Source organism: Epinephelus moara, chromosome 18 (genome assembly GCF_006386435.1).
Source record: "Epinephelus moara isolate mb chromosome 18, YSFRI_EMoa_1.0, whole genome shotgun sequence".
Lineage (NCBI taxonomy): Eukaryota > Metazoa > Chordata > Actinopteri > Perciformes > Serranidae > Epinephelus > Epinephelus moara.
In genome coordinates, this window is record NC_065523.1 from 31,119,400 (window position 1) to 31,140,700 (window position 21,301).

Here is a 21,301-nt window from a genome sequence, read left to right on the forward strand (position 1 = left end):
TGGGATGGACCAATAAAACCATCAGCTCCAATATTGTCACTGTTTTGTGTAAAGAATTACAAGTACATTCTGCAGACGTTCATCCTTTTACAAAACAGATGAACAACCTATGTTTGACACCCCTGGGCTAACACAAACTCCACATGCTTGTCTATGTGCATGTCCTCATCATAGATTCATGAGCAGAGCTAATGCCATGTGATGAAGTGATTTTTTTCTAATGCTGTCCTCTGGTGCCATCTAGTGGCCTAAAGAGTGCTAAGGTAAACGTCACTTGAATTAATTTAAGTCCAGACATGAAGCCACCCGAAACTGAGAAACCTCAGCTCTGAAATAATGTACCAGACCTGCTTTAGTCACAGTCTCACAATATTTAATGCACGACTCAAGTGTTTTACCCACCTGTGCATGTCAACTAAATCAATTACCTGTACAGTTAAATCCAGTTTTTTAATATCTTTAAAGGCCCCTCTAACTACAAAATTAAATAAATAAATCAGTCACTTCAGTCCTTCTCTCTCGTACATGGCTTGTGAAATGTGATTACTTTCAGCCTCTGGACTATAACTGGCAAATTAGTCGTTACATGCTCACCGCTCCTAATTTGCATGCCATAAATTTGCAAACTGCAACCAGATCTAAAAGGGTACCCTGTGGTGGAAGTTCTTGAGTTTTCAGTTTCTGAAAATATGGTTAGAAATGAAGACAAAAATTAAGGCTCCTTGCATTGCATGTAATTTTTTTTTATAGCCAATCAGGACACCTCTTGGAGGATTGTCACTCTCCTGTAGTAAACAGAGCAGGGGTCTCATTTATAAAACAGTGTGTAGGAGCCACACTAAAAATGTGTGTATGAACAAAAGCCAAAAATGATGTGTGCCAAAAAATATTCCTACAGTCAGGCTTCCACTTCACCGTCTGCATCGCTAATTTCCCATCACCAAAACGTTTGCTAGCACAGGTCAAAGGTTCTCCCATCAAGTCTGTTTTTATTCATCACATTTTTTGCGTGGGAAGCAGTGTACGCCTCTTTCAGGCCTCGTTTTGTGCATACAGTGTTTATAAATGAGACCCCAGAGCTTCAAGTTGACAGATAAAATGTGTGTGTACATGTTTAACAGAAAACCCTTAAATTAGTGAGCAAATCAGATTTAAGATAAAACAAAACTCTCCATTGTCTTTATTTTAATGAAACATAGTCCATCCAATTGCAACTCAATGGTTTTATTTCTTTTACAATGTGAACCACATATATCATACCAACAATTAAATGTTAAGTATATAGATTAGCCATTTATTACTTTTTAAACAAATAAGTATCAAGAAACAGCTGATAATAGTGTTGGCTCCAGAGACACGTGGCATGAGTCAGCCTTTTTGAAACAATGTGGATGAAGGCCGGTGACTGGCTCAGGGGAAGAAAAGAAAAACACAAAGTGCCCCCTCTATTATAACCAGGCTAATCAATGGGGGGGTCAACGCCGCAGGTTGAACAGTGGGATTAGAAAGACGGCACAATCCCACTTGTAGCCAACTCTTCAGTCTGAATTTCAAGTTAATTTCCCCGTCAGCAGACGTTTCACATCTTCCCTTTAGCTGACATGTTGTCATGCAACAGAAAACACTGGGAGGTTTCAACTACTAATTTGTAACAACACGCGCCATTTGGTTTCAGTCATGAATGCTACCAGTGCCAATGCGGAGCGTCAGACAGGAAACAGTGAGTAAAGTGTCTGGAGGAAGAAAAACTCAATTTAATGAAGAGCATGTGGACAGGCTGTCAGCTCAGCTGTCAGGATTCACTCCATAGTCTGCCCTGAGCAATCTGCAGAGTTCAAAACTGTCTGGCGGACACTAAGGCCACATCCACACGGATACGTTTTCATTTTAAAATGCATGAGAACAGTGTCTGAACACTCAAGTATTTAGCACACTTTCAGAAATGACTTCCGTCCATGCTAACATGCCTGAAATGCATATCACTATTAATGTACACTGGGCATGCATGTGTCGGTGTAAACAGGAAGCAGGTGGTTTACTCTAAGGTTGGCTGCTTAGATACAGAAAATACTACGGATATGGTGAATACCACCGATTTCTTTGCTTGGACCGACACCATAGTGGAACTGTTGCCACAAGTAACACGAGTATAAGACGGTCAGGGCAACAGAAAACAGATTGGGAGTCATTGTGTAGCCAATATGCTGCCATATTAGAGGGTAGCGGGAGCGTTATCCCTTGCTAGAGGAAGCCATGGCGATGTGAAAGGAGTACCCACAAAAGTAGAATAAATAAATGTAAACCTAGCTACGATGTTTTGAATTGACATTTTAGCTGAAGATCGAATCAGGAAGCAAATGCAGATGTCTGTGTCATTGTTTCCGGCTGCCCAGACTACAAGAGACACGTATAGCTTTCATTTCAATATTTCATATTTCAAATTCCATTTGAAGCCTTCACGACACGCCCCTACAAACCGCACCCACCTCCTAGACAAACCCACCAATGTAATGGTTATTTAAACCTTGCTACAACGGTGCAATAATCCACTTTATAATTCATTACACACAAAGACATGATTCATCTTATGAATGCAGAGATGTGACCTATACCATTACGCTGACCTTTAACACCCGTCTTAAACCTAATACTTTATAGTTAGCTAAATGCTAACTTAGCATTTTCTTCAAGGCTTTTACTTCCAAACCAAAGAGCGAAGAGGGCTGATCATGGACTAATGTGTACATACAGTGGGCAAGTCATGTCGCGACTCGAAAACGCAGCCAACCAACGTTTTCAAAGGACCCCATTTTCAGGGATCCAAAATGGCGGACTAGTGTGGACACCCAGCATAAACATAGCAATAGTTAAGCATTTTAAAATGAAACATATTAGTGTGGATGTGGCCTAAATATGACTTTGAGGGCGAAGTTCCTTTTCAAGAAACATTGATCCTTCCTATGTCATTCACTAGACCTGTGCTAGCTGAAGCTACCCAGAACTTTACAAGACATCGTTTGCTTTTTAGACAATTTTAATCCAAGACTGACATGAATCACTTTCTGACCCTCCTTCACAGTAATCAGACGCTCTCTGCTCGCAAATCAAATCTCACTTTTCCAATATGACGTTGACGTTTTCAGTCTAATTCAGTGGTTTCACTTAAATTCCTAAAACACAGAATGCTTTATTATTTTTTTTAGACAGAAGCAACAAATCTCAGCCTGGTTCTTTTCTTCTCACTGACAAGCCAGCAATCATGTATGAATATAAAAGCAAACCTATAACGCAAAAATGAAATCTGTGACCAAACTGTAACAGAAGTTAAAAACTGGCATGCTTTATACAACTAAAGAAAACCCACTTTCCAGGTCGTAAAGGTGAAGGGGAGTGAACAGGTCAACAGAAAGGAGGAAAAACAGAGCAGGAAACATTGACATCTTACAAGTCAGCGACAGCGGGTATTAACAGGTTAAGTTGAGGTGTTTACGCCTCACTGACAACTTACTATGGCAGGGCATCACTGAGAATATATAGAATTGATTTGATAACTAGACAACTCAAGATTTTCTTTTTATAATTTACACTTTGTTAGCTTCCTATGCTAAATGAAAGCATATACCAACGAGTTTATTACAATTTAACTCCAATAATCTTTCATTACGACACTAACATCAGTTTATATTACTTTACAAACTGCTAAATAAACCCAAATTTCTGACTCATGATATCAGTGTCTCCTCTCCGTTCCATAAGGATGGAAGGCAACGACCATTTCAAGAACGAAACAAGCTCCGAGTTGCATCATCCTGTACCAAGTAAAATCAAACCCATCCACGTCTTATTAATGCACACGCCCCTTATACAAAAAGCAGACAGTGTCCCAACACCCCAATCTCACACTCAACCAAATAATCCAGTTCTTCGAGTGCACTGGCTGGCATGCTTGGCGGGTCTGTTGAGAAATGCTACCTTCGTAAACATCTCTGTGATTCTCGCTTTCTTTACAGCACCAATTATCTTCCAATAAATCATCTGTCTGACAGGAAATGACTCTTGAGTCTTTGATTACGAGCAGAGCCCACACGCAGGAACGCTCCACAACTTTATCAAACACTTTTGAAGAGTTGCTGGAACCAGAGGTGTGCGTGACGGCTCCGTTTCCAACTTTTTTCTAAGCACCAACCGGTAAATAATGCGTGGAGTGACCACAAGCGGGCCTGTCGAGGGCTTGATGAGGCTACAACTGGGATACAATGGAAGAGCCGATTTGTTTGCATGAGTTAGAGGTGAAAGCTAAGTGCAAAAATCCTTATTGCAACTCATCAGAATAATCACAAGATCACATAAAACAGCAGCTGCTTTCGTAATAAGACTAGGGTAAAAGGGGGAGAGGGCGTCGCAGTCAGCAAACGGGCTGTCTGACAAGCTGTATACACAAAGAAAATTTTTTTTCCTTTCCTTTATCCTCAACAACAAAAAGAAAAAACAAGGTGGAGAAAGAACGCAAAATTAACTTGGCTATCACTGCTGCAAACAGTGGCAACAAACCTAGAATTTAACACTGGCGGTTGAACTTAAAAACAAAAAGGGCGTCTGGCTGAACTAAATCAAGCCACTGTTGAAGCAGAGTATTAGCAGAGAATAAAGTTACATGCCATCAACCTAGTAGCCAGAGATGTGTAACTGGTTACAAGCGGCAAGTGAAGCAGGATGACGTTACAGATGTGCTCCTACTGGGTGATTTTAGCTCCGCCACTGACAGGCAATGTCAACTGAGAGCTGTGATGATAAAGTAACAGAAAGAACAGGTGGTTGTTTGACGCAGAGGTGAGTCTCTGACAGAGTCAGGTCGGACATTTGGCGAGCAACTTGATTCGCTGAGTGAGACGATTTGATCATGGCCCTCACTTCCTTATTAAGGTGGTGGGTGAGGATGAGTGAGGTTAAGGGAGGGAAGGGCACAAATGTGTCAAGGATCAAGTGGCTTTTACTTGTCAAGTAGCACAAGGTGCATTTTCACCCCTTCGAGAACGGTCTGCGACCCCAGAATGAGTTCCTTCCTTGTCTCCTTTCCGGGGCAGCAATGTCTGAGTGTGTGATGTCGTCCAGACCTCCCAGTCACACACACACACACCCATCAACGTTCTGATTGCAGATCAGTGATTTGTAGTAATGTTGTGAGGAAAGGAGACAAGGAAGAGAATTCATTCAACATCTAAATGGACCGAACTGAGACCTTCAGTCCCTGTTTTCATTTTCAGCCCACGTTCTTTTGCACAGCCAGGGATCTGTCCATCTGTCCCACATAAGCCCATCCATCCCCCCTCTCCTCGCCTTGGCGTTGAAGGCTTTTCCCTCACCCCCTCACACACACATAGGCAGGCGGCAGATCAGATCATCCTGTTGCGTTTGTGTGTAGGGGAGTCTGTGATGACATCACTGCACTGGGTGGAGTTTCGTTTCCTGGTTCCTCCCCCTCCAGCAGAGGCAGAGCCTGTAGAGTCCAGATGCAGTGCCATCTCTTCCGAGATGAAAGTGTTCAGGTCGACGTCTTGGAGCCCGTTGCGCCTGCTGCGGCACACCGGCCCCGAGCCAGAAGATCCACCTACACCAGCACCGCCTCCATTACTGCTGCTCCCACTCACATGTGTGGGAGACCCTGGAGCACCGGAGCGCACACTGATACTCGCCATGGCTCCACTCAGACCTGTGAAAGGAGGAGGGGACAGGATAGAGAGGAGAGAGCAGCATCAGACCAAGGGCATCAGTGGATGGAGAAATGCAACGGATATCACATGAAAATTCTGATAGCGAGATTAAAAAAAAAGGATCCAAAAAACCCTCAGTCAGTAGCAGCTGCAACTATTCGTCTCTATTATTTATGGACTTTGCAATGAGGCAAGCTACCCTTGAATGAAGGCTACATGTACATCAATGGCGTCTTTTAAGTGGACGAACAGTGACAAACAACCAAGCACATCATTGTTGCATCAATCCCATATTCATCATATTTGCACGACCCCAAATGACAACCATCCGATCCAAGTGGCATCAACACACAGGGGCAGAAAGATGGTGCCTCATCTTCCCAGAGAGGGTATTTGTGGGAAAAAATGTTTTGCACTGCTTAAGCATGTCAGTCATCAAAGCTTAAGTGTTCATCTCTGATCTTATCTTATCTTATAAGACATGAAGGGAGTGTCACTTTTTTCCTCTGAGATATAACCAGCTCCTTGGGGGGGCTACTGAAATGTGTAACCGGGCAAGACGTTCCCTTGTGATGGGAAGGAGACAACATGTAAATAGCCTCATCATTTGTCAAGGTCACTCGCTCAGGCCGTAGCGTCAATGGCTGTTTCCGTCTCCATTTTGGACTTTAGAGGAGAACAGGAGTCAGGTTCAAGCTTCTTTGGAATGACATTGTTCGGATGACAAACACACAACACACAGGTTAGTGCCAAAACTTAGGCTGAACAAAATGACTCTTAACTCGTCATAACTTCAGTTGTGATGTCAAAGTGGCACGTATATCTTCAGACCACAGTATGGTAAACTAACGGAAAAACAATTTCTGTCCCTGAGGGACCTAAATCATAAGCTTCATCATTATACGATACAGATAATATTGGTAAATATCCTTATTGTCTTTTCTTACCTAGCACTGAGGTGCACTTGGACAGAAATGGTGACACAAATGTTGTCTGGGAATTTGAAAATATGGGTGTATTTTTAAAATTAAAGTATGAATAAGTGTTTTAATTTTGCATTGATAGTATTGGATCGTTAATCATTGAATCATTATATCAATCCATGTTGGTGTATCGTTATACCCCTACTATCCCCTTATCCCCTCACTGTAAAGATGAAAGTGTTCTCTAAATGCTCACGTGCTGTATGAACTGTATTCATGATGCAGCTTTCTCATTTTTAATTTAACAGATAAAAGCTTTTCACATCGGTCTTCACAACAACTGCACGTCTGTTAGAAATACAGAGTTCATGTGTGTCACTACACTGAACAAACATTCTGTGAATTTGATTGTTAAGAGTTGGCGCTGGATAGAAATGTGAAATGCAATTTGTCCATGTAAAATCAAAATGATTTTGTCTGGCCCAACACACAGACACTGGTTGTGAAATGCAAAAGGTATCTGATAACTGAAACCTCCTGACACAGACTGAACTTGTGTTTCTGTAACCTAAACCACCAAATGCCTAACATCATCCATGCTAACCTCAGCAGCCATTTAAAATGTGGGGACATTTAGATAATGTTCTCAGCACTCGTGTGCACCGACAGTACAGCAGAAATACCAACATACAGTAAAGAAACTGCATTACAAACAGAAACAGCGGCGTCTGCATATTTAAAACCAGGGTCATTATTAGTGGACTGCTTTTCGCTTGTGCTTAAGTGGGACGTTCCCTCTCACAAACACACACACGAGGGGCTGAGAACGTGAGGCCCTCTTTCACCATTGGCCAATACTTACACACCCGTGCGTAACATACCCTTATCTCTGCGCCATATGTGGCAGAGTATGATTACTGAGGGACAGGCATGTGCTCAAACACATGCACAAACACTCTCTTGCACACATAAAAAAAACATGCTGCACCTCAGTGTTTAGACTTATTTTAGCATTTTATAGTTCTGCTTCAGGTGACGATAAATGAGCCAGCTGGTATTTAAATTAAACGTATGAAAGACATTTTCACACAAACACTCTATAACACAATGCCAAACCTTAAATAGCCTTATAGAACAGCAGTAACACTGATTTTCTATGCAACAATGTGGCTGCCTCATGGGTTGTAAACCATGCCTCTGATTTGGTGGCTAGAATGACTACTGGTGTGTAAGCTGTGTGCCATGCTCGCACTTAACTCACCATGCAGTGCTATGGCCTCCCTGAAGGGCTGGAGGTCTGCTTCCACAGATGAGCCAGTCTCCGCTGGTGAATTAGCCCGGCTGGGGGCCACCATAGTCAGCCGGGGGTTAGCCCTGCTACTCCTGTGTGGTGGTGCTTTGCCACATAGAAAGCTGATAAGATCCTCCCTGCGGATGGTTCTCCGGCGCTTTTTCACCCAGGCCAACATGTCCTGCAATTCAATACAGGAGTGATACATCCATTAGTTAAGCAAGGTTTAATTTCATTAACAAAACACTAATGCATTTTTCCCCCTTTCAGCACTCCTGTGCTCCCTAATGTAGGGAGGTGTTATATCACATTTTGTTCAGATACAAGAGAATGGGGGTGCTTAACAAAGGTAACAGAGGAACAAGACCCACCCTATTACGGCGCTGGTGGCCTATCTGGATGCCCCGATCAAAGCTTCTCTGATGGGCTTCAGCACTCTCTGCGATGGTGAAAGGCATCATGAAAATAATCATTGTTCATTATCATGTATTCCAAAGCAGCGCAAACACGTATGGTAACGGTGACAATGTTTTAGTCCAAAGCCAGAAATCATTAGGAAATCTTAGTATCATGGATTATAATGTACATACTTTTAGCTCTGTATGTTTTTGTGACAACATAAAAAAACATGACTGGCAGTTTTTAAATCAACAGCAAATTTACAACTCGCTAGCACAACTCTACCTGGGAATCCTTTGCCCAGTTTGAGGAGTAAGTCCACCAAATTAGGAGTCAAGTCCAGTACAGTCTCATTCTTACAACTGACAACAAAATACCTCTGTTTCACCAGTGAATTCCTGACATTGTTATAGACTTTTAAATGCAGTGTTTTAACCCTACAGTGAACATGCCTTTCACTGACATACAATAACCTACAAGCCCTGTCACAGACTGATCAATATGGAGCTGATAAGAGTGTTTACATCCTGTCAGAGGAGCCTAAAACATGTCAGTATTTACAAGTACAATGACAGCCTGTTTGATGTAAGGAAGCACAAAAACAACAGTAGGTGCAGTAGTTGGCAGCAATAAATCTTGCTCAGAGGCACAAGGATGGAGAAAGGAGTGATGTGGTTTGATACCTTTGTAGAGGTTGGTAAGGGCTGTTGCAGAGTTCTGAAATGGCACCCACAATGACAGGCCCTGCTGATGGCATACTCTGTCTGTGGGAACACAGGAGAAATATGTTTGGTTTCTATACATTACATGCTGCCATAATTTCAAAGCAAAGCACTCTTGACTAATGTGACCAAAGGACAACAGAACATCTGAGAGGCACTACAGCTTGGTGATGACAGGGTTGACGTGAAGATCATTTTCATTCGCCATTTTGTCTTACATCTACAATTGCAGGGACAGGGTTTGGCATAAAAATAACTGTCAGCCAGCGCTAGATGGCCAGCTTGGCAGCAGCTTGTTTAGCAAGAAAGCACCGACACACAAACTTACTGCCCTCTCAGCAGTAAAGTTGCAGAGCCATGTCAAACATGCATGTCAAACACGGATAGACTTAACAAGTCGAGCTCTGTCAACAAGGACCGGAATGTAATGCGTCTGAAAGCACCACAGTCGCAGCATACTGTAGACAAACCAATATTTCCACAGCGAACCAATACTATCCTCGCCATTTTGTGATTATAACGCTAGCTTAACTTGCGCGTTGCTAAACAAACTGCCCACTCAGCGGCAAACCGGGCGTTTTGGGACTAGAGTATATTATGTGGCGTTAACTTTATATCTTTAAATCACATTTCAACAGCTAATCGCGCCCGGTATAACAGATGGTAACACTGACAGTATACAAGAGACTGTCATCTGGGAATGTCGCGTAGCTACGGTTGTTGTTACCATCGCCATTTTGTAACTAGCCTGGCTATCGTTACGTTAGCTAACAGCTGCTGTCTAACTTGGTGTCAACAAGCAGTCTTATTGACAAAGGTTTTCATATTAACTTTAGCAGCTTAAATTATGTCAGTCCCAATAGATATGATTGTTTAACAATAAAACAAAGTGTAAAACGTCGGATTCGAGTTCATAACTATTTTTTTCGCTGGCTAACACAGCTAGCTAAATTTAGCATTGCAAAATCAGCTGTAAACGTTACCCAGTACTGGCCACTGAGTTTGCTAACGAGCTACTTAGCATTCTGCCGACAGTGACGCTACCGTTAGTTCACTGTAACGCCCGGTAAGTAGCCAGTGTGCTAACCAACAAGCCAGAGGCGTACTAGCAATGTAGCGTTAACTATAGTTAGACGAACAGTCAAAAAGACAGCGCTGATTTAAACCTTTGTATAACTGTGCCACAGCAGTGGCGGAGTTCTGGAAGAGATGCCACAGTTTTTCTTGATCGTTGTCGGCCTCCTCCTCGCTCGGCTCCCTTTGCTCCGCTTCGGCCAAGCACTGCCGCTCCCATTTTGAGAACCAGTGCTCGGGTCCGTGTTCCTGTATCTCCGAGTCTCCGTCTTCCTTCTTCTCCTCCATTTAATGGACCTAAACTCGAGTAAAACGCGCCTTTATGTGTTAAAAAATGAATATATGGACCCCGTATGAAGAATTATGTTAATAAATTCATGAATACTGTTAGCGTTTTAATATTTCGCACTACAATACAGCGCAGTTCCCTATCCTAACTGCCATCTGTGAAGATAAGCTTAGCCAACTATTTTTCCTGGTAGCCGACGTCGAAATATATACAAGCAGACTACCCTGTTATGCGCTTGACCCCGCCCATTTTACCAGATGTCAGCTATGATTGGCGACATGAGCACTGCAGGGTGGGCTCGAGAGCCTTCCTCAGAATGTCATTGGCTCTTGGACACGTCCGTCACAGCATTGACACAAAAGAACCACAGAAAAAAATCCCCATTTACTAAAGCTTGCGAGAGAGCGCAAGATTGGTCGTGAAAACAGCGCATAATATAATATAATATAATATAATATAATATAATATAATATGTTTTAGAAGATACCTTTTAAATAAAGGTTATCATCAATATAATTTTCTGTGAATTTATTCATCGCCCCTCGTTTTAATTCAGAACCTATGGGCAAGAAAATGACTTTATTTATCATATCAAACTTCTATATTTCCACAACAACAACCTCTAATATTAGCTGATAATTATGAACACCCAATAAATCCACATATGACTCTCTCATGATGATTTACCCATAATATTTGATGTATTTATTTTTGATGTTTAATAAAAATACTTTAATAATGAGCACTAACCATAACATAAAATGAAACAAGATAGACGAAAGTGAGACAGTCATTTTAAAAAAAACAAAAAAACAACTGCGACGCTATCTCAGACTGAGTCCTGGTGTAGTTCTCTCTTTATCCACTGCAGGGTGCCATTTACTCAGATCTGAAGGTTTGTCTGACACAGACACGCACTGTCTGGTGTCAGCACTGCAGATATGGACCAGTAAAAGTGTCAATAACATATTGAACACTGTCTAAGTAAAGAGATAATTAATGACTGGACGTAGATTGTCCCTCACAATGGTTATATTCAATGATATACAAGTTGGTAAGTTTCACCAGTGAGTAAAGTGACATTTTTATTTGTACTGTCATATTTTTCTTTTCTCTCTCTCTCTCTCTCTCTCTCTCTCTCTCTCTCTCTTTAATTAATCTTTAATTCCACTACTATGGCTGAGCTGAGTCACAATTATGCATGGAGGCTTGCACTGTTGCACTTTTAAAATTTATCAATTTATGTATTTGTTTTTGTATGTATATGTATTGGCTATTTATTTTGAATAAATAAATGATTTATTACCTGATTTTGGCAAACATCCCTCTACGAAATAAGTGAAAAATGGTCTCATCCGAGGAAGGTTGCAGGCTATTTTTGGTGGATGGATAGACTTATTTTGGATAATCTAAATTAGAACCTAATTTTGGCAACTTACCCTACTTTAATTGAGCCTTGAATAATACAGTACTTGCAGCAAAAGTGGGAAAACACCTGTTAGCAGCCCCCTGAAATCTTGAAGGACATCACAAGATCATGCTGCATCACATCATCAACAAGATAAATTAAATACATGTGTAAATAAGTGAGTAAATTGAGTAAATTACATAAAATGAAAACTAGACTAAATGCCACAAAGCAGCAATGGGCCCCCATCAACAGAGTGCAGGTCACCTAAGACAGTATAGTGGAAAGTATCCTATGAAATGCTGTTCCATAATGTAAAGTTGTAAAATACGTTGGAGTAAAAAATGAAATTAAAATAAAATAAAATTAAGTGAAATTAAATTAAATTAAAAAAAAAAAATCCTGCATTCATGTTTGTAGCATGACCCTACAGTAAAATGCACGCCCATTTGAAAAGGGGCCCCTGTCTCCTGTTAAGGGATAATGTGTTTTTTATTATTTTATTTAATGGGTGATATATGCTGTTCTTCAAACTCCACAACAAACAATACATAGAAGGTAGAGTTAGCGCCACTGGAACTGGATCAGAGAATATAAGATAAACATATTTCATTTGTTGCCTAAAATGTGCTGTTTTATATGTGTTAAAATAGCCATTAATAAAATAAAGAAGAAAAACATCAATATAACAGGTGATTTCAAACTTTTGGACCGCAATGCATTTCAGTACCACACCAGACAACGATTTCCCCCCTGTTCAAGTCATTGTAAATCACTGATTGGGCCCTCAGTGCAACATGCAGTCACCAGTATGCCTAGGCCCGTATTATCATTCCTATAATCTCCATTAATCTAATAATTTTTGTACGTACTTTAATATATTCCCCTGTACCCGATGCACACGCCTGATCCCTATCATTTAACATGGATGTGAACCTGGCCGGGGATGGGCCAGTGTTTGGATCTCCATGCGGATGTGACATTTCAGAGAGAAAAGCGCGACCGCCATTTTGAGATTTACCTCAGACTCAACACACATCACAAACCACGGGAGGAGCGGGTTGAGAGCCACACAGCTCAGGCTAACATTGTATGACCGGGCACATTCCTCACCACAAACAGGAGGTTAGCTCGAAATGCAACCAGGTGCCGCGTTTTGTCGTTTATCGTGTTAGGGCGGTTTGGGGGAATTGTTTTATGTCGGGCCGTGGCAACTCTCGTCTCCGCGAACTTCCAAATTAACATCAGTGCTATTCCGTATTGGAAACTGGTTTGAATGGATAGCTTTTTCCTCCGCTCTTCCCCAGACGAGGGACAATCGGAGGAGCACACGGACTGGGGATATCGCAGGCAAAGTTGTTGAATGTGTGTCTATAGCAAATGAACCGTTGTTTTCATTGTTGTTGTACCTATATCACCAGTTGGCTGCCTAGTGTCAGGTAGCTTAACGCTAGCTATAAACAGGGTATTTGTTCCCCAACATACAGGTCGTGCTGTGCGTTGTCTCATTGCCCCACATTTCCCGGGGTAAAGCCGGATTGATTTAGCTAATTTCAGCGGGCCTCCCTCCTCGGAGCCCCGGTCCATCCATCCCACCCCCCGCCGTCAGCCAGCGACTCGCACCCACCAAAGGCGCCGAGATTGGGCGAATAGCGAGCAAATACGTCCGCGTTTCTCTACCCGCTCCCCCGCCGACCTCCCCTCCTCACTCCCCGGCGCTGACAGCGGACAAGGCCGAGGTCGCAACAGAGCAGGCCCGGCCGCCGAGGCTCGACCTGTCCACCCCACCTCCGCATCCTACCACACCTCACCAGCAGTCCAGAACCCGGTTCCCCGCCGAGCCGACCCTGGACAAGGTCGAGGCTAACAGAGATAACAGGGAGCACCGCATCACAACCACAACAACAACAGCTGCCAACATGAACCACCACCATCACCACACGCAGCAGCAGCAGCAACAGAAAGCCGGCGAGCAGCAGCTCAGCGAACCAGAGGACATGGAGATGGAAGGTATGTAATGGTGCCAAGAAGGGTGAAGGGACACTTTACAGCCTATTTTGTCACGATTTAACTGCTGCACGTGAAATGCATGGAGTTTTATTTGTGCAAGCGGAGCTCAACTTTACAGTAAACACGAAGGCCCGAAGCTAGCTAGGATAGCCGGCTGCATTTTTGCTGATTGTGCGTCCGTTGCAGCATACTTGTGTGGAGCTGACCTCATTTTGCGTTATAAGCGAACGGAGCTTGAATTTCTCTCGGTATGCTTGCAGTAGTCGATTGCATGTAAATAACCCAAATGAGCCGTTCAACCTCTGTCAGACATTAGCCACGGAAATCATTCATTCGTTTAGGCCACTTATTTCCAAATAAACCGTTCAGTTTTTGTTAACGGCCGTTTGCTGGAACAACTTCTCAGATGCAGTTTGCCAGATCATCGCAGTTTAAAATCAACATGCAGTCATAGAAATCCGGGCCCGCTAATTGTTGATAACCTAACGTTTAATGTTTGTAAACAGTGTGGCTGTTAGTCTGCAATTAACATGGAGCCATCGCTAGGTAAATTAATCTTGCTATGGTGCTTTGACTTCACAGTGGGCTTTGGGTTGATTTTGACAGTTATCGGCGCCCGCGTTTCTCGTCAAAGTTAGCTAATCCGTAAACAAAGTAACCGTTTGTGTCTGATAGCACAAAAATATCGCCTTTTAATAACAGCTCGACATTTAACGTTACGCCAGCCGTTCGGAAAGATGGTGTTAGCATCGTGTCTTGATGGTTTGTACATTAAATACGGGCCTGCAAAGTAACGATGTCGGTTAACAACAAGGTACATTTTGTCAGTTTGACACCTAAAATGCGAAGTCGGCACATTTGACCCCTCAGTATGTGTAGTAAATACTTTCAATACAGAGAGTGCCGGGTGTCTGTTTTATTGCTGTGTGTCCTCATTTAGCTGGTAAAACGCAGTGTACATTGCTAACGAGACAGCTAATTTTAAGCTAGCCAATTAGCCCCGAGGCCCGCTTCTTTGCGTTCATTCGGCGGCTAGCATGCTAGTTAGCTGGTCGGCTAATACTCACGGAGGGGGTGTGTGGCGTTCCAAAATGGTGGCTTGTATTTTGCAACGTTCGATTCAGCTACTGCCTAAATGTTAGGCCTTGAATATTAGCTTCACGCAATTTAGATTGTTTCCCCCCTTTGCCATAATTGCTGTTCAGCGGTATAATGTACCAACTCTGGGTGGTATTTTTTGTTTAGCATTAATTTAAGCGTGTTAGCTTGTACTTGTGATTCCAGCTAATGTTGGCTAATAACGGCCTGCAGATGAATATGTGTGCGGCTAGTGTTGCTACATAGCTAGGTTGCTAACGCAGATGCGTCAATCGTGATTTGCTAAATTGTGTGCTGTAACAAGTTTAGTCATGCTACCAGAGCAGACGACAATGTGTCAGACTGAATGTAAATCAAGCTTTGGATTAGTTGTTTGCTAGTTTATATGTTGACGTTTGGCAGTGTTATGTCAAACAGCAGTGTTGGCAAGTAACGGTAGTCGCCGCTGCGGTAAGCCAGGCCCGCACAGAGGCAGCGCGGGGATTTGCTGCTTCATTGTATGGACGACCAAACGGCATGGAGCTCGCCATTTTTAATGATCTGTGTTTTTGTTAGTCAGCTTTGTAGTCAGGGCCACCTATGTTAGCGTTTAGCAAGCGATTCACACACTGAACATCTGCCCTAGTGTTTTATAAAGTTTTTATTAATGTCAACTTTGGGCAGAGTGGAGGCTTTGAGGGAGCCTTCAGCATCACTGCGTCATTTAGTCCCAGGGATTTTATTATTTGCTCACACACACATTTCTGCTTGTTATCCGGCTTCACACAACATACAACATATCTTATTTAATTACACAAAAGAGCAATTAGAAACAGCCCCAGGTGTCATTTACATTTTTTAATTGTCCGTTTTTATACTTGTGGTACTACTAGCAGGTGCACTCACCAGACTTCCTTACCCCTTAGTTGCTGGTTCACCCTTCTTGGATTCCCTCCCAGTGCACTGCAGCCTTACAAGGACAGTGAAAACAAGTTGACACAATAAACTGCTTTTTTGTCTGGCTGCTCATAGCAACAGATACCAAATTTGCTTCATGGCGTGAGGGTCTGTACACTTGCAGTGGGGTTAGTCCATCATCTGCTCTGCATATCTACGTCATTTTATCTGTTTTCCACAGCAAAATATGCCAGGCTGTTGCTACCACGCAATCAATCTAGTGGTTATGCCTGTAGCAGCTCCTCAAACATGTCAGAAATTAATTGAAAACAAACAGTATGCTATTTGTCAAAGGATATCTCATGAAACCCAAGTTGTCTAATAGGACACGATTAACGACTAAGATGCTATTGAAATCATAAAAGGTATAATTCCAGTTATATTATTTGTCTTAGGGGTTTTTTGTACTGTAGAGAAACACAATTGATGTCTGATGCATCAAACAGCATTTCAGCATCTTAGTGCCAAGTCAGTGTAACAGTATCAGCTGTGTTGTTATAACCTTGTTGCTGTAGGTTAAACACACATCTGGAGTGGTTTTTCTCTTTGCCCAGCATACAGTTGTCTCATGGGAGAAAATTCGTCTTGATGATGATGACTTTTATTTGCTGCTTTCCCCCTACAGGCGATGGACTTTTAAATCAGGAAAGATTAGAATATGAGATAATGAGATGTGTTTATACTTTATGTTTACTGTTACTGTTGTAGTGCAACAATAGCGGGTATTCAGATCAATTACTCTGATGCTTCCTGTAAAAATATCCTGTGTTGAAATGCTTGTGATATTCCTCTTCCAGAAACCTGCGTAGTTTGAGTGACAGGAAGTTCTACATTAAACCTTCAGGCGTTTTTCTCCAATATGAAATTATTGGCACTCCATCCAGCTCTAGCTCGTGCAGATTTCAGTGATCCATTACGATGTACTTCTCAGAGGTTTCAGGATAGACTGACAGAGTAGGCGGGACAAGAAGTTGTCATGGAGTTGACTGACAGACCCCATTAGCAGGGCGTAATCCACTTGAGGAAAGGAGGTCAGCCTCCTGTAGGACTCGGTCAGTAACGTTACCTGGAGATACACACACACCACTGACACCATTGCGTCTGTCAGCACGGGGGAAGACAAGGATCAGAGATCCGCATGAAATACAGTGTAAGAGACAGACTGACACATCAACACATTTGGAGACATATGCCTGAGTGCTCATATCAGTGCTGTTGTTACTCTCAAGTCTGGCTTCTGTTGCATCATTGTCATCATCACAGGATCCAGACAGATTTCACTCACTTCCTTGAAGTCCACGCAAAGCTCCTCTGTTCCACAGTGTTTTGATAGACGAGACCGTGCATCGAGCCGCCTCATTATTCGGCTGGGATCATTGTTGTCCCCTGCGCGCGTGTGTTTTTGTTTGAGCGATGACTTGCAGCCTAATCCTGCATTGTGTCCATAATTACCCGGCCTACTGTAATGTCGCATGGTCTTTGTCACGCGCACGCACACACACACACACACACACACACACACACACACACACACACACACACACACACATTCTGTCTGCGTTGCCCTCTTGCTGACACACAGACTGGGAAAGAAGACTTGTCATGCTGTCTCAGCAGGGTTTTCCCAGTGAAAGTATGAGAGGGGAGAGGAAGGATCACCGTGTGTGGAGATGCCAGAGATAAAGATGAAAACAGTAGTTGCGGAATTGCTTGTTTGCTTTTTGATACAAAAAAGTCTGATCTTAGTTGATGCTGTTTTTGTGCTTTGCGCTGATTATGAGATTATAAATCTGTCCTGCTCTTTAAAGCGTGCATATATTCACAGAATCCTGGCAAAACAAGCTTTATGAGAACATAATCTAGCAGATTGTCTGTTGTAGTTACAACTTTTAGTTTTAAATGGTAATTACTTTTGCTCAATTATGACTTGTAAACATGGAAGAAAATGAACACAAATGTGAGAGGAAGCCTTTTGTGTGGCTTTTTTTATGGCTCAATGGCATATTGTATTGATTTTGATATGATAGTTTGACATTTTGTAACCCCTCATTGCTGACCTGAAGTCATATAGTTGGCAAAACTGAAGAATTTGTCTTTACCTTAATATATAAGTTAGAACCCTTCAGACTTATCACATTGTTTCTCTCTTTGTACAGCTGGGGACACAGACGACCCTCCAAGAATCCCGGCCAACCCGGTGATCAATGGTAACGTGGCCATGGCAGATGGACACAACAACACAGAGGAGGACATGGAGGATGGTGAGGATGATGTTCTCTTACACTGTAACAAACACTTGGCTTATTTGCTTGTTTGGAAGCTTGTGCTGTGAAAGTAATTGTCATAATCCAGGTTTAACATCATCCTGTGAATTACTCAACTTAATTGGCTGTGAAGTCGTTAGTCTCCAGTTGCACCTGGGCTTGTCAGTGAGAGCTGGAGGAAAATTGTTCACTGTTCACAATCTAACCTGCCCCCCCATCCCCACCCCCCCTCTGCTTTTTTACTGTGTCCCTCCATCTTTCCAAAGACACCAGTTGGCGGTCAGAGGCGACTTTCCGCTTCGTTGTAGAACGCTTCAGCCGCCTGAGTGAGTCTGTGCTCAGCCCGTCCTGCTTTGTCCGAAACCTTCCATGGAAGATAATGGTGATGCCGCGCTTCTATCCAGACCGGCCACACCAGAAGAGCGTGGGCTTCTTCCTGCAGTGTAATGCAGAATCAGACTCCACGTAAGTGTCCTGGTGGGACGAGGGATTTAGGGGACACTGCAGAGACACACAGGCCACATCCACACAAATACTACTAATCTCTGTACACAAAAACATTTAAGCACCATTTTAGAAATAATCTCTGTCTATACTAACCACCTGAAAACACCTGACTGTTGATGTACACTGGGCATGCAAGTGACTGTCCACTCTGCAGGTGGTTGCTTCTTTACAGAAAATATGACAGAGATGGCGAAAAGTAAGACCAGAAATTTCCTTGCTTAAGCTTGACAAGATGGAACTTTTTACTGAAAATATCCATTGTCAGAGGCGGCCATGGTGATAGGAAAGAAGGATAAAATCATATGAAGTATGTAGACCTAGCTAGAATGTTGTGTTGTTGTGACAGATAAGATCCAATCAGCATGCAAACGTGGGTGTCTACGTCATCGTTTTCAAAGGTCTCTCATGCTCCTTTAATGCCACTTTCTGTACACAGTCAGTTTGAACATTAGACACTATTAGCTGAGGATATACACTGCAATTAAACATTGACATAATAGCGCAAGTATAAATTGCTACCTTCCCTAGCACTAAAAGTAAGAGGACAAAATATGTTTTTGATTTTGGGACGAACTGTCCCTTTAAGCATCCCCACAGCATGATACTGCCACCATGCTTCATAGTTGGCATGTGTTGTTTCTGTGTGACCTTCGGATCATTTCAAACGTAGTAGAAAGCCCAACGTTGGTCTCATCAGACCATCAAACCTTCTTCCAAATTGACATACCCTCCCACATGCCTTCATGCAAACAATAGCCCAGATGTCATAATAGGTTTTTCGACAGTTTCTTTCTCTTTGCTGCAACCAGTGAAGCACCAGTGTAGCAGTTTTCTTAGCCATGTGACCCCGCAGCTCCTTCAAAATTGACATAAGCCTCTTGGCATCTTCCCTCACTAGTGTTTGTTACACACAGACACTTGACAAGGAGGGCGGCCAGCTCTTCAGAAGTTCACAGCTTTGACATATACTTTCTTTTTAGGGATATCTATCTGTCCTCTAATTGGCACTTTTTCAGTAACCTTGTCTGGGTGTATTTGGGGCAGGCTTTTGTCTTTATGATGGCTTTTTGGCCAGGAAACTGAAAGTTGTTAGACCTTCCAGATGTCAAAGCTTGATTACACACAGATGATCTCCAACTCAATAAGAATGCAGTTTCCAAAAATGTTTGGCTGCTTTGATGGCGGTGTGTGTTTGTAGATAAGATGAATACTTGTGCAGGTGGTTTATTTTGTATTTTGAATTTACTTTGAATTCAATTTGTAGAAACATTGTCTTTTTGGATGTTTTTCCTTTTTTTAGACCTCAGCTCACTTTGATTTCATTGCAGACAACAATCATAATGACCTCATCTTCTGGTACACTGTTTACCTCTCTTTTGAGTCAGAAGGTATTCTTTAAAGCCACCAGCAAAATACAAGAAAGTAATAGATATTAGCTGTTGGGGACCCATGACCTTGTCTTTGCTTTTTGATCACAGTATTGGTTACTGTGTCAGCTTGTTGTTTGTTTTGCGACATACTAGATGCAATAAATCAAGGTCACAGTTCACTAACATGGTCTTTTGTTTTAGCAATATCAAAGCGCCATTGTTTAAAAATGTATCAGCTGCTTTATGCATTGTTGAACGGTGTCCAAAACCTACTGGCTGTGAATTTATTTGAGCTGGCCTCACATTAATTACATTTTAGGTGAAACACAAGATCAGGTTTATAATCTCTAATGAATGGCAACAGAATCTAAACTAGATAACGCTCAGTCAGACAGCTCATTCCTCATCCATGCCTGCTGAATTCTTTAACAACAGAATGTGTTAAATCTCCAACTAGATCCAGATCTGTATCAGAAACTCACATTATGGGATTTGCTGGAATTTGCTTTTTCAATGAAGTACGGTTGTTCATGAGCAAATGGTTTAATAAAGATTTCTGGATTCTGTTATTCCAGGTCATGGTCGTGCCACGCGCAGGCCATGCTCAAGATCATCAACTACAAAGACGATGAGAAGTCTTTCAGCCGCAGGATCAGTCACCTGTTCTTCCACAAAGAGAATGATTGGGGCTTCTCCAACTTCATGTCCTGGAGTGTAAGTACACACACTGACAGAGCTATCGATGGTAGCTTTATTTTAATTGCCAGATCCATTTTTCAGATGGGACAAGAGCCACCAAAGAATAATTGGCTTTTCTGTTTGAGAGCTTTTTAATATTTATGTACCATAGCGCTATTTGCTCATTGTCTTTTTGGATCTCTTAATCATAAATAAAGGTAAAAATATCGGTAAATGCTTTTACCTCTACCCATTCCTGTTGGTATGAACTGTTTGGTGGTGTGTTACAGGACGTGACTGATCCAGAGAGGGGCTTCATTGATGACGACAAAGTCACATTTGAAGTCTACGTCCAGGCAGATGCCCCACATGGAGTGGCGTACGTAGCCCCTTGTTTTTTCTCTGGGGTCTTTTTGTTCTGGCTTGGGTTTTCTACAGTTTTATTTTTCGTGTTTAGGGTTTATGAATTCTAACAGTAACATCTCCTTTCTCTCTCTTACCAGATGGGACTCTAAGAAACACACAGGCTACGTTGGACTAAAGAACCAAGGAGCTACATGCTACATGAATAGCCTGCTACAGACACTCTTCTTCACCAACCAGCTACGAAGGGTATGGTTT

At 42.4% G+C, this 21,301-nt stretch overlaps 2 protein-coding genes across 6 annotated transcripts in view; one reads left to right on the forward strand and one right to left on the reverse strand.

The window, feature by feature from the left end:
- Positions 1-1,203: 1,203 nt before the first annotated feature.
- Positions 1,204-10,597, reverse strand: hapstr1a (HUWE1 associated protein modifying stress responses a). Its single transcript, XM_050068535.1, has 5 exons — positions 10,213-10,597; positions 9,008-9,088; positions 8,297-8,364; positions 7,896-8,106; positions 1,204-5,710 (listed from the first exon to the last, which is right to left on the reverse strand). Exons 1-5 carry the CDS (start codon positions 10,406-10,408, stop codon positions 5,394-5,396), a joined length of 873 nt encoding a protein of 290 aa, XP_049924492.1. The 5' UTR covers positions 10,409-10,597; the 3' UTR covers positions 1,204-5,393.
- Positions 10,598-12,817: 2,220 nt separating this feature from the next.
- usp7 (ubiquitin specific peptidase 7 (herpes virus-associated)) overlaps positions 12,818-21,301 on the forward strand; it is a 40,700-nt gene continuing 32,216 nt past the window's right edge. For 4 of the 5 annotated variants that reach the window (XM_050068356.1, XM_050068355.1, XM_050068357.1 and 1 more), the window contains exons 1-6: positions 12,819-13,827; positions 18,018-18,122; positions 18,392-18,590; positions 20,578-20,716; positions 20,971-21,059; positions 21,184-21,292. In XM_050068356.1, the coding sequence (XP_049924313.1) occupies positions 13,737-13,827; positions 18,018-18,122; positions 18,392-18,590; positions 20,578-20,716; positions 20,971-21,059; positions 21,184-21,292 (732 nt within the window). In that variant the 5' untranslated portion in view covers positions 12,819-13,736. Of the gene's footprint in view, positions 13,828-18,017; positions 18,123-18,391; positions 18,591-20,577; positions 20,717-20,970; positions 21,060-21,183; positions 21,293-21,301 lie in introns of all 5 variants that reach the window. The other variant, XM_050068359.1, reaches the window with a different exon arrangement.